The sequence below is a fragment of the Pan paniscus genome, chromosome 10, assembly GCF_029289425.2.
Source record: "Pan paniscus chromosome 10, NHGRI_mPanPan1-v2.0_pri, whole genome shotgun sequence".
In the NCBI taxonomy this organism is placed as follows: Eukaryota; Metazoa; Chordata; class Mammalia; order Primates; family Hominidae; genus Pan; species Pan paniscus.
In genome coordinates this window covers 54267158-54280516 of record NC_073259.2, presented here as the reverse complement: position 1 = coordinate 54280516, position 13359 = coordinate 54267158, and the positions used below count along the sequence as shown (strand labels likewise).

The 13359-nt window shown below is 37.4% G+C and overlaps 1 protein-coding gene across 1 annotated transcript in view; it reads right to left on the bottom strand.

Annotated features, from left to right (window-relative positions):
• SLC2A13 (solute carrier family 2 member 13) overlaps positions 1 to 13359 on the bottom strand; it is a 339724-nt gene that overhangs the window by 111413 nt on the left and 214952 nt on the right. The window contains exon 5 of the mRNA XM_034936026.4: positions 455 to 618. Within this exon, the coding sequence (XP_034791917.1) occupies positions 455 to 618 (164 nt within the window). The remainder of the gene's footprint in view (positions 1 to 454; positions 619 to 13359) is intronic.

Genomic DNA, 13359 nt, shown 5'->3' with positions numbered 1-13359 from the left:
ATTACATGGTTCTAATATTCCACTGCTGAAAGAGCTTTGAAAAAAAAATGCTCCAAATTTAATTCCACTGTATTTCAAATTTAAAAATACATGTTAAAAAGTGAGTTTCTGAATCCAAAGTTTTTAGTTTTTCAAAAAAGGATAGAACAAAAAACAATTTTTTTTTACTTTTGTACCTTTGAGTGGAACTCAAGTAACAGAAAAATGTTACCCTCAGTAGATCCAAATTATTCTTGCAGTTTGTTTCTACTCATTCTAGTTTCTAGTCACGTAGCGTAACAGTTGTTAAAAGCTCTTTTTTTTTTTCTTTTTTGGTCTAGAAGAACTCTAATTTTTTTGTTGTTTGGCTGAGAAAGCAATATTAGAAGTGGTGTAAGTATTGTATTTTTGAAGGTTAAACTTGAAGTTATTAGGAAATGAAGTTTATAATTGAATTCTTTATCCAGCCACCTACCTGCTAAACTACCAAAGGTAAGCTTTCTGCGGCCCACCTTCTCAACAAGCCAGACTCCCACAAGTGTGAAAATGAAATTTGTGAAGGCTGTAACTGAAGCCAGCCATATTGCAAGTCTATCATCTTCAACACCAGACATCTGCAGAATGGTTGCACTGTAGTACCTGCAAAGCAATGAATAAAACAATTGCTATTGATAGTTACCCAAAGAAACAGGGTTATTTTAATAGAAAAAGATGTATTCAATTTGAAAAAAATATAAGGAGAACTACAGTAATAACATCAAATTAACGTGGGAATTCATGCAAGCTGTTGAAAAGATCACAATATAAAGACTATGTTCAAATAAATTTATTTTGGAGTTTGTATAATCAAGAAAAGGCACCTGAGCAAATAGATAAGGTTGAAGGCTTCCAAAGTGATGCACATCCCACAACTAGGGACAGTGAAAGCTGGTAGTTTCACTAAAACTGTATCACTTTAATTGGCCACATAATAAGGTTATGTTATATTAAGCTCCAAGTCCATGGAATGAATCAGAAGTCATCATACACTGTGAATTAATGTCCTTAAAAGACTGCCATAAGAGAATGTAATATAGTGGTAAAAATCTGGGACAAGTGAAGGAACGCCTCAAAAAAGACACAATGAGTAAGACAGTGTCAGAATGTATCTAGCATTGTGTAAAAAGATGAGAAACTGACATGAGACCCATGAGAATCATTTATGTTTCCTGAAAAAGGGTACTCTGGTGAGCTAAGTCTCTAGCATGATTAAGCTCTGTAGACTCATTTCGTGCTAAGTGAACTCACTGGAGACTGGCTTTTAAAAGACCATAATGCCAGTTTGTTGATGCACAATGGAAGATATGTCTGGCACATTTAAGGATGACAAGTTTCTCACAAGACATTTCTTTTCTGGTGGAAACATTAATAGCTAAACCAGCTGATTATTTTAAAGTTAACCTGAAAACAAAGAAAACAAAATACTGCTGGTGAGTCACTGATGAAATGTGATAGAATTCAAATCTTAAATACACATTCTGAACCATGGCTTTGCCCAGCTTTTCAAGCCATTCTAAAACAAGTTAGCTTTACTCACATCAGACAGTGGTCATCCAAGCAATATGTTAAATCAGGCTGAATATTTCCATAGTTAAAAATCTACAGTTTCTGAATATTTATCAATACCTTCATAATATTTCAAAAATCAAATCTGTTTTGAATACGTTTAAGTCTCATTGATTCATCAATGGCTTCTGTCTACTATTTTTTAAACTAATGATGATGGTTCTTATGTAAAATTTTAATACCAACATGGACTCATTCATCTTGAGAAAAAGTGTTTTCCTTTTTTAAATTAATAAACCAAACCTATAAATTAACTATGTAGCATGAAGGATGTGTTTTACTGATCACACTAAAAAGCTGCCAACCATTTTAAGACTGAATTCTGACAGCTGTTGCAAAAAGAGAAATTCCCAGCGGAATTATTCCCATCATCATGAAAACTGCGAATGTTTTGCAGTCAGAGTGTAAAGTGATGATAACAATTATGAAAACAATTCATTCCATTTGTGCAGTGTTTTATAGTTTCCAAGTTCTACCATATACATTTTCATAAAGACCTGTATGGCAATGTCAAACCTTACATGTAATCACTAAGAAATTAACATAAATACCAAATCTAAAAAGGCAGAAAACAGAAATATTGAAAGAAAATTCAAATATTTAAAGCCAAAAGAATTTGACATGTGTCATTCTACTAAGTTTCAGAATCTTCACAATAATTTAAGAATAAGAATAGTTATATTGTGCAAAATAATTCTTCCATATAGAGGCAGGGGAAAATTAAAACAGAAGCTATTTTGATGCTTTCATTTTCAATAAAATAAAACAATGAAATCACAAGTGTTAAATGAAGGGATAGAAAGGAGAGTAGTATAAAACAGAATAAGTTGTCTAAATTTTATTTAAAATGAAAAAAGTTCCATAGCTATACAAAGTATTTTAGGTACTTAAGTCATAGAGTCAGAATGCAACCAAAAACTGACCTGGGATTCAGAAACCTGCATTCTAACAGCACCTCCGTGTCTTCTGGCCAGGTTAGGTAACATAATCACTTGTACACTGAATATTTATTTATTAAGTACCTAGTGTATAAGCTATGTGAATTACTAAGATCCCACAGATATGTTATTAAATCCTGTTGCTGCCCTCAAGAAGCTCATAGTTTAATTTAAAAGAATGAAATGGAAAGACAATATTTTAATATCACGACACGTAAAAGCAACAGTGAGGCATAAAGGACAGAGCAAATAATTTATTTGCTGTAGAATATTTCTTGATTTTCCAGGGAATTAATGTTAGGGTTGTGCCTTGTCATAGAGGTTTGCCAGCAGGTCTGACGATCTGGGAGGGCACTGGAGGTCACTGAAATGACACATCTGAAGGACTAAAGTGCAAAATGGTATGCTGGGTTCACAGACATAAGTACTTCATCTTGATTGAACACAGAATGCATACAAATGAGGGGCCGGGCACGGTGGCTCACACCTGTAATCCCAGCACTTTGGGAGGCCAAGGCGGGTGGATCACCTGAGGACAGGAGTTCAAAACCAGCCTGGCCAACATGGTGAAACCCCATCTCTATTAAAAATACAAAAAATTAGCTGGGCATGGTAGCGGGCACCTGTAATCCTAGCTACTCAGGAGGCTAAGGCAGGAGAATTGCTTGAACCTGGGAGGCGAAGATTGCAGTGAGCCAAGATCACACCATTGCACTCCAGCCTGGGCAACAAAAGCAAAACTCCATCTCAAAAAAAAAAAAAAAAGAATGCATACAAATAAGAAGTATGATGTAAGGCTATAGCAGAAGCTTCTGTTATGGAGGGGACTTGAATGTAATGCTCTATGTTTGGACTTTGTATTGTAGGTAATGGGAAATCACAAAGCGGAGTTTAAAGAGAAATAACAGGATTAAATCTGTTCTATGAAGACATTACTCTGGTGAGAGCCAAGTGGGTGAACTGGAGGCCGACTGAACTAAAGGTTCTGAAGCCTATTTCAAATCATTATACTGGCAACAGGCAATTGCAGATTATCTGGATTAATGGAAAACAGTAAGGGGAGGAGCTGAAATTCACTGACAGCCTTGTATCTCCCTCTGAGCAAGAGCTGCGACTTCAGCCCACACTAAATTTTGTCCTGTACAGACTGCCTTGATTTTCATCTTCCTTTCTCTAACCCTGGTAAATATATTAGTTTGTGTTGCTGCCATGACAAATTACCACAAGGTTAGTGACTTTAAAACAAAACACATTTATTATCTCACAGCTCTGTAGGTCACGAATCTGACAAGTGTCTCACTTGGGGGTCAAAAATCACAGGTGTCAGTAGAGCTCTGTTCCTTCCTGGAAGCTCCAGGGAAAAATCATTTCCTTGTCTTTTGCAGCTTTTAGAGGTCTCCTAATTCCATGGCTGGTGGCCCCCTTCCTCAGTCTTCAAAGCCAACAATGATTTGTCAAGTCCCTCTCATGCTACTTCACTATGACCTTTGCTTTGCCTCCCTTGTGACTATATTGGCTCCACTCAGAAAATCCAGAATAATCTCCCTAATTAAGGTAAACTGATTAGCACATTTAATTCAGTCTGCACCTTAATTTCCTTTTGCCATGTAATGCAACATATTCACAGGCTCTGGGAACTAGGATGTTTGTATGTCCTTGGGGGGACCATTATTCTGGCTATCACAGTAAACGTACTAATAAGCAGTAAAATCAGCAAAAGCCAACAGTTATAATGAGAAGGAAGGAATGAAAGACAAGGACATCTATTTAAAAGGTAATCAGTTCTAGAAAAATCAGGCATAACTACATTCTCTTTCACAGGGCAGGACATGATATATCTAGGTCAGAACTATTCACAAACTTAATTTTAAAAGTCAGGTCATGGTCTTATGGGGAGATACATTTAACTTACAATTACAAAGTACATTCCAATGTTTTCATAAATAATGATGTCAGCCAACCATTTAAGTAATGGGCTACCTACCACTGAGTTTACAATCTTCTAAACCTTTATGCAGTAGTTTGCATTTTCAAGGGACTGTATTCATTCAAAAGTTGCACAAAGGCATAAGGGAACCCTCTTATGCATAAAAGAACAATATGAACAACTGAAAAAGGCTTTCTTTCCTTTTTAGACTCAAAGCAGGCATACCTTCTCCTTTCAAAGTCATTTTATAATATCTATCAGACAAACTATCATCTTCTTCAAAGATTCCCTGGGCCAACTTTGGTCATCTCACACATACCATCTCTTCCCCAGAGTGAAGTTGAAAGGTTTGCAACTCTCTGTAGACATTTAAGAACAGCCAAGGCCGGAAATCTACGTGCATTGCTATCTTAGAGATTATGTGACACTCAGCTTCCAGTCCTGAATTTTAAATCTGACTCACACAAAACAGAAACATATAGGCTTTGGAAATGACAATCTATCCTAATGCTGACTTTTAACTAGCAATAAAAGACTAAACATGAATACTTCATATGCTTAACAAAATACATCTACTAAGTTCCTATTTGAACAAAGCATTTCCTAGGAATTTCTGAAAAAGCTATCTTTTTTACTATTACTTGCATTATAGAATTAACAGTAAAATAATTGTCTGCTGGTTTATTGAATTTATCTACCGTAAATTTTTGAGAATAAATTAAGAATAATTATATTAAAAAATACCTGATAGACTTACTAAATTAAAAATTAAAGACTGATAATAGAGAGGTAGAACATGAAGATAATTATATGAAAACCTTAGCGACATAGACACTATGAGTTAGCTCTAAAATTCCTGGCAGCCAAGGCAAAATAGTAAATATTTTAGAAAATTTTAACTGTTTGACAAAATAAAATGTATCAGCTCATAATACAGACAATTTTTTTCTGGCATGGGACTATAAAGACGTTAATTTCATAAATAAAAGGGATATGGAACATACTCTTCCTGACAAGAGCCAGTCTAAGTAGGACAAATTAACTGCTGACTTACTCAACAGTCTTATAGGCCATATTCATATTGTGATATAGGACAAGTTACATGAGAAAGTATGGAGTAGTTTATTGACTGTAAGACCTTAAATATTTCCATTATCTAAGTTATGTTCTTTAGCTCTTTTAGTTCCTAGTGCTATAAATATATATTTTTTGGTACCATATGCCAAAGTACATTGACTACAGAGAATTTAGAATGCCATTACATTAAAAGAGGTTCTTTTAACGAAAAATAATTATATTTTCCTATTGGGAGACTGTTTGTATACTCAAAAACAAGGATAACTGTATTAGTCTGCTCTTATGCTGCTATAAAGACACATCTAAGACTGGGTAATTTATAAATAAAAAGAGGTTGAATGGACTCAGAGTTCCACATGGCTAGGGAGGCCTCACAATCATGGTAGAAGGCAAAGGAGAGCAAAGGTATGTCTTACACGGTGGCAGGCAAGAAAGAATATGCAGGGGAACTACCCTTTACAAAACCATCAGATCTCATAAGACTTACTCCCTATCACAAGAACAGAATTGGAACCCTCCCTCCATGATTCAATTACCTCCCATTGAGTCCTTCCCATGAAATGTGGGTATTACAGGAGCTACAATTCAAGAGGTGATTTGGGTGGGGACACAGCCAAACCGTATCAATAACTATCACAAGGGCATCCACTTAAATGTTAGTTCTAGAACAATTTAGGCAATAACTATATTCTCTTTCATAGGGCAGAAGATGACATATTTAGATCAGAATAATCCACAAACCTAATTTTTAAAAGTCAGGTCATGGACTTGTGGAAAGATACACTGAACTTACATTTAAAAACATGTGAATTCCAATGTTTACAGAAATAATATCAGCCAACCATTTAAGTAATGGGTTACCACTATATTTACAATCTTCTAAACCTTTATGCAGTAGTTTGGATTTCTTCTCAAAAAATACATCATATTTTCCATCTGATATAATTTGGATATTCATCCCTGCCCAAATCTTATGTTGAAATGTAATCCCCAGTGCTGAGGTAGGGCATGGTGGGAGATGTTTGGATCATGGAGGTGGATCCCTCAAGGTTTGGTGCTAAATCATGAGATTTGGTCATCTAAAAGTGTGAGGTACCTCCCCTGACCCACTCTCTTACTGCTTGCTCCTGCTTTTGCCATGTGATGTGTCTGCTTCTCCTTTGCCTTCTGCCATAATTGCAGGCTTCCTAAGGCCTCCCAAGAAGCTAAGCAGATGCCAGCACCACTCTTCCTCAAAAGCCTACATAGGAGTAAGCCAATTATACCTCTTTTCTTCATAAATTACCAAGTCTCAGGTATTTATTTATAGCAATGCAAGAACAGCCTAATACAGAAAGTTGATACCAGGGGTGGAGCATTGCTATAAAAATACCTGAAAATGTGAAAGTGACATTGGCACTGTGTAATGGGCAGAGGTTGGAAGAATTTGGAGGGCTCAGAAGACAGGAAGATCAAGAAAAATTTGGAACTTTTAAGAGACCGACTAAATGGTTGTGACCAAAATGCTGATAGGGATATGGACAGTGAAGTCTAGACTGCTGAGGTCTCAGGTAGAAATGAGGAACTTATTGGGAACTGTAGCAAAGGTCATGTGTATTATGCCTTAGCAAAGAACTTGGCTGCTGTCTGTTCATGTGTCAGGGGTCTGTGAAAGCTTGAGCTTGAGATTGATTACTACGGTATCTAGTAGAAGAAACTTCTAAGCAACAAAGCATTCAAGAAGTCGCCTGTCTGCTTCTAACAGCTTATCCTCAGATGAGGGAGAAAAGGAATTACTTAAAGTTGCTGCTTATATTTATAAGGTAGGCAGAGCATAAAAATTTGGAAAATTTGCAGCCTGGCCATGTGGCAGAAAAAGAAAAAAGCTTTTTTGGGAGAGGAATTCAAGCATGCTGTGGAGCAACCATTTGCTAGAGAAATTTGCATAACTAAAAGGAAGCCAGGTGCTAATAGCCAAGACTATGGGAAAAAGTCTTGAAGGAATTTCAGAGAACTTCACAACAGGTCTTCCCATCACAGGCCCAGAGGCCTAGGAGTATAGAATGGTTTTGTAGGCCAGCCCAGAGCCTACTGCCCTGTGCAGCCTTGAGACACTGCTCCCCACATCCTGGCCTCTCCAGCTCCAGCTGTGACTCAAAGGGGCCTGCCTAGGTATAGCTCAGGCCACAGCTCCAGAAGGTGCAAGGCATAAGCCTTGCTGTCTTCTACATGGTGTTAAGCCTATAGATATGCAGAATGCAAAAGTGAAGAATGCTTGGCAGCCTCTGCCAAGATTTTGGAGGATGCGTGAGAAAGCCTGGGTGCCCTGGCAGAAGCCTGCTGCAGGGGCAGAGCCCTCACAGAGAACCCCTACTAGGGAAGTACCAAGGGGAAATGTGGGGTTGAGCCCTCAGACAGAGTCCCCTATTGCCTAGTGGAGCTGTGAGAAATGGGCCACCATCCTCTAGACCCCAGAATGGTAGATCTACTGGCAGCTTGCACCCTGCATCTGGAAAAGCCATAGGCATTCAACTTCAACTCATGGGATCAGCCTTGGGGACTGAACCCTGCAAAGCCACAAGGGTAAAGGTGCCCAAGGCCTTGGGAGCCCAGCCCTTGAATCAGTGTTCCCTGGATGTGGAACATGCAGTCAGAGGAGATTATTTTGAAGCTTTAATATTTAATTACAGCCCTGCTGGGTTTCAAACTTGCATGGGGCCTGTACCCCCTTTCTTCCTTTCTTTTGGCTGATTTCTCCCTTTTGGAATGGGAATATTTGTTTACCCAATGCCTATACCCCCAGTGTATCTTGGAAGTAACTAACTTGATTTTTATTTTACAGGCTCAAAAGTGGAAGGGATTTTCCTTGTCTCAGATGAGATCTTGAACTTTTGAGTTAAGCTGGAATGAGTTAAGACTTTGAGGGACCATTGGGAAGGCAAGATTGTATTTTGCAACGTGAGAAGGACATGAGATTTGGAAGGGGCCAGAGGTGGAATGATGTAGTTTGGATATTTGTCCCCATGCAAATCTCATGTTGAATTGTAATCCCAAGGCTGGATGTGAGGCCTGGTGGGTGTGTTTGGGTCATGGGGTGGATCCTTCATGGTTTGGTCCTGTCTTAATGATAGTGAGTTCATACAAGACACAGTCATTTAAAACTGTGTGGCACCTCACCCTGCACTCTCTCTCTCTCGCACTTGCTCTTGCTTTTGCCATGTGACGTGACTGCTCCCCCTTTGCCTTCTTCCATGATTGTAAGATTCCCAAGGCCTCCCCAGAAGCTGGGCAGATGCCAGCACCATGCTTCCTGTAAAGTTTGTAGAACCATAAGCCAAGTAAATCTCTTTTCTTTGTAAATTACTCAGTCTTAAGTATTTATTTGTAGCAATGCAAGAATGGCCTAATCATCATCACATGGAAAATACATCAATAGCTTTAATAGAAAAATGTTTTACTCAAGATACAAACATCTTAAGAACTATTTTTAAAAAATTAATGAAATTTTCAAACATATTTTCATGTATTTGGTACACTGAGAAATCCTCTTTGTACATTATAACATGCAAGACATAAAGCCAAAATTAAAAGTTAGAAAAGTAGAAATCACAACTGCACATATTTCATATGAGGGATTTGAGCTAACATACTAGTCAATTGTATCATACTACCATTAAATCAAGCAATGATACAAAAATCATAGAAACCTGCAGAAAGCTTACTTATTAATCACATTTAATATATTAGAAAATAATTTTCATAATTTAAATAACTTTATTAGTCTTTTTGGAAGAACAAAGAAGAAAATGTGCCAATGGAACTTATAAGGGATTTCTACATATGCCAGTGTTGCCAATGTGACCTACCCTCTGCCTCAGAAGTGAGTTCCCTCACTCTGGCTTCATACCTCTGGGGGCCTCAGGAAAGACCAATTACTTGTCTCACCTCGCTCAGCCACATCACTGACTTTCCTTTAAGTATCATGGAGAACAATGAAGTAAGCTCTCTCATCTGAACTCTAATTCACCAATTTGCCACATTGACCTATTAATTCGTTCTATAAAATACATGCCCACTGGACATTGAACATATGGGACTTCACATAGGCTCACATTTCCCATTTGTTGAACTGTATGTATAACAGGTTACATGTGATTGTTCCCAAACCTGTTTATGCCTGTCATTGTAATTATATAATTCAATCAAATGTTACATAAAGCAACAAAACATAAAATACTAAAAGAGAGCTGTTGCATTAAAAACAAAACTTCATGCTTTGGAAAAAGCCAATAAAGGTTGAGTTATTTTAAAAGTTGTGTGGGTAACACAACCATAAAAAATTAGGGATAAGAGAGAAGTAAAAGTCTAGAAAGATTTTGCCCTTGGGCTTCTTCATATGTGTCTTTCAGTTCTGGTTTACTTGAAAGCCTGGAATTCATAGATGACAATATGGGTGTGGTTTATGTTAAAAAAAAAAATCTGGAAACTCAAACAGTGGATATGATGAATTATTGTAAAACTAGAAATAAAATGTTTAAGGTATTATGCATCATTTCCCCATGACTGTCTTTTTCAGTTTACTAAAAAAGTGCTGATTCTAATCTTGTCAGACAACACTTTTCACCTCGCCTCATCATGTCTCAATTATCTGCTTATTTCAGCAACAAGAAGGAGTCTAAGATTTTCAGATCACCTATTTATACCTGGCCATTTACCTCCACACTAACCTGGTAACATTCACTAATTTGACTCAATCTTCCTCTCATCTCAGCCGTCCCATACTCTTTTTTTGTGCCCTGTGAACTAAGTCTAGACGTGAGGCATAACCTTCTTACACCTTGGATCCAGAGGCTAGGCTGTTTTCTCTCATATTTTAGATACCTCTGGGCCTGAGGAGTGGGAGAGGATGAAAAGAGGGGCAAGAAATGACTGTACTATCCTCTAATTCTCACTTAGTTGTCTGTCTACTTTTTGGTCACTGTTCATTCAATAAAGATTTCAGTACTGGCCTCACAAGTTTCTTCTCCATTCTTACCCCTGTATCATGATTCTCGGTGACAGTGGCATCAACATGGACCATCCACACAACATCTGAGTCTCTTTTAACTGCTCTACCACCAAAATCCTTTAAGTATCTTCCTCTCTGGCCAGCACAGCCTACTCTCAAGGCTCACTTACTTGAATTCCCCACTGACACAATATGTCACTCTCATGTAGACTTTATTCCAGACACTGCTTCTTTTTTATTATCCATCATCACTCATTCCTGCCCCTTATCCACAATAGTACTTACTATGTGAGTACTCTATATTTCCCAAACCAGAGGGTCTCAGATATTGGTGTGCTACAGGATCTCCTGGAAGACTTGTTCAAAAACACAAGACTATTAGGCCCTGTCCCCAGAATTTCTGATTCAGTAGGTCTAGGACCAAGAATTTGCCTTTCCAACAAATTTTCAGGTGATGCTGATCCTGCTTTGAAAATTACTTCCCCAAACCATTGCTACCATCACGTTCCTTTCATCATTCTCAAATCCCCTAGCCTGTTAATCCTTTGCTATACTTATGTCATAAATTCCAACTCTACCTATATCCAGTTATTCTTCTACTCTGCATTTACATCTAGCAGCTGAAAGGGTCTCGAGAAAAACAAATTATCCTCACTTGAAATTTCCGAAGATGCACACTTTCCAACTCTCCAAAGGATGCTTTCATAGCATTTCCCTTCTTTCCACTATCCCAGTCTATGCAGCCTCAGGTGAAGTCTTGCCTATAATTCACCAAGAAAGTGTGAGCAATCAGATGGGTGCTCCCCTGCCTCATCACCACCAAATCTACCCACATACCCGACCAGTCTACATTGATTCACAAATCTCAGTCAGCACTCAAACACCTGTCTTCTAAATTCCTTCTACATTTGCTGCTAGAATTATTACTCTTTCCTTCTACTTTTCCCCAGAAATTTATCTATACCTCTTTTAGTAACACACACCACTTTGTTTCTGGTACTAGAATTACTTAGATATACATCATATTTCTATTTCTATCATATTTCTATAAACTCCCAGAAGAATAGTCTATGTGTGTTTCACTCTTGCAACTACCAAAGCAGGTTTATGAATATTTTTTAGGCACTTAGTGTTTATTTACATGAATGAATGGGTTCATATGGCTTTCCACCTCTTTTTTCCCTTATTTATTTTTACTCAGATATAATTCACATACCATAAAACTTTACACTTTTAAAGTATATAATTCAGTGTTAAGTATATATCATTAAATTTTAATCTCTTTAATAATTATAATAAGTAACGCTCATAAGAAAGCATTCAAACAATCCAAAGGATTAAAGAAATTTTTTTTAAAAAAGTCCCTGGAGTAGGATGTAAAGGAAAGGTAGAGTGTGTCTTAGTTTTTCTGAATACGCCTCATCACCATCACTCTCCTGATTCAGCTGCACTCCTTTCTACCTCACTGCCAGTTTGTGTTCCCAGGTGCCCTCATGGCTGGAGAAGAGTACATCAGAAAATGACTACATATGACTTGGGAGCTTTTGATCCAAACAATGATACAAACTAGTCTTTTCTTCCATCATTGATTGTCTCCAAAGTTCCAAGTTGTGTCCATCTAACACCTCATTAAACCAAACAGGAGGGAAAAAGGTGACAGTTTATTTAAAATTTTTCTCAGGAGGCTTAAGAGCCTGAGTGTGAAAAAAGGGCAGGTCATGGCATTTACTTCCTGAAAAACACTGCCCTTGGCACTGACTCTCAAAACGGTATTAAGACTGTTTTATTTTAAGCTGTAATGGCCTTAAAGGTTCACTTGTAAGTAAAACTTTGCAAGAACTTTCATTCTATATAAAAGCAACATTTTAGAGCTTGGTCACAAAAATGTGATTATGCAAATATATGTAGTTTTATGCACATTATTTATAACTCTGAATCTCTACGGAATCACAAACTGGGAAAAGAGGTCAGGAACATGCAGGATGAAGTGAAAACAGCAAAATACGGAAGTATATTCACGTAGAATCTCATCTATTAAAAATAATCACAGAAAAATAAGGCAAATCCATCAAAACGTTTAGACAGACTATCTCCTGGTGTTGAGATTTTGATGCCTTTTCTTCTTTACACATTTCCAATTTCCTATAATAAGCATGTATTATTTAAAAGTTTTGTTTGAAGTGTTAACATTTTGTAGATTGGAAAATGTCATACATTGTATTCAGGCACCATAAGCCTCCAATTCTGTAAACTAAATCTGTATTTTTAATGTATGTATGTATGTAGAGATGGGGTCTCACTATGTTGCTCAGGCTGGTCTCAAACTCCTGGCCTCAAGTCACCCTTCTGCCTCAATCTCCCAAATTTCTGAGATTACAGGCATGAGCCACTGGACCCAGCCAAACTAAATCTAACACTATTTTAAGTTAAACAGACGTGAAATTATAATCACAAGGAACTTACACATGTCTTCAGAAAATAAAAGACCCTTTAATTTTTTCCTTCACCAAACTTCGTATTTTCTTAAATTAATCGATGTCCTTTACCTCTGGTTGCCTAAAACACTACAAATAAGTCACAGTAATAAATTACAAGCCTAACTATTCAATTAAACAAATATTTAGACATTTTCATAGAAAATAAGTACATCATGGCCAAATGTCTCAATAAGATGCAATTAAGATACACTTATTCAGGACGTACTATGTGCCAGATGTAGCAGAAGATACAAAGGCAATATCTGGGGACTGTTCAGGGAGGGTGGGAGCCTATAACACTGAGGGTGACCGCCATACATATAACAAGGACACACTGGTGGGCTGAGTTCTATGACAGCAGTAAAGGTA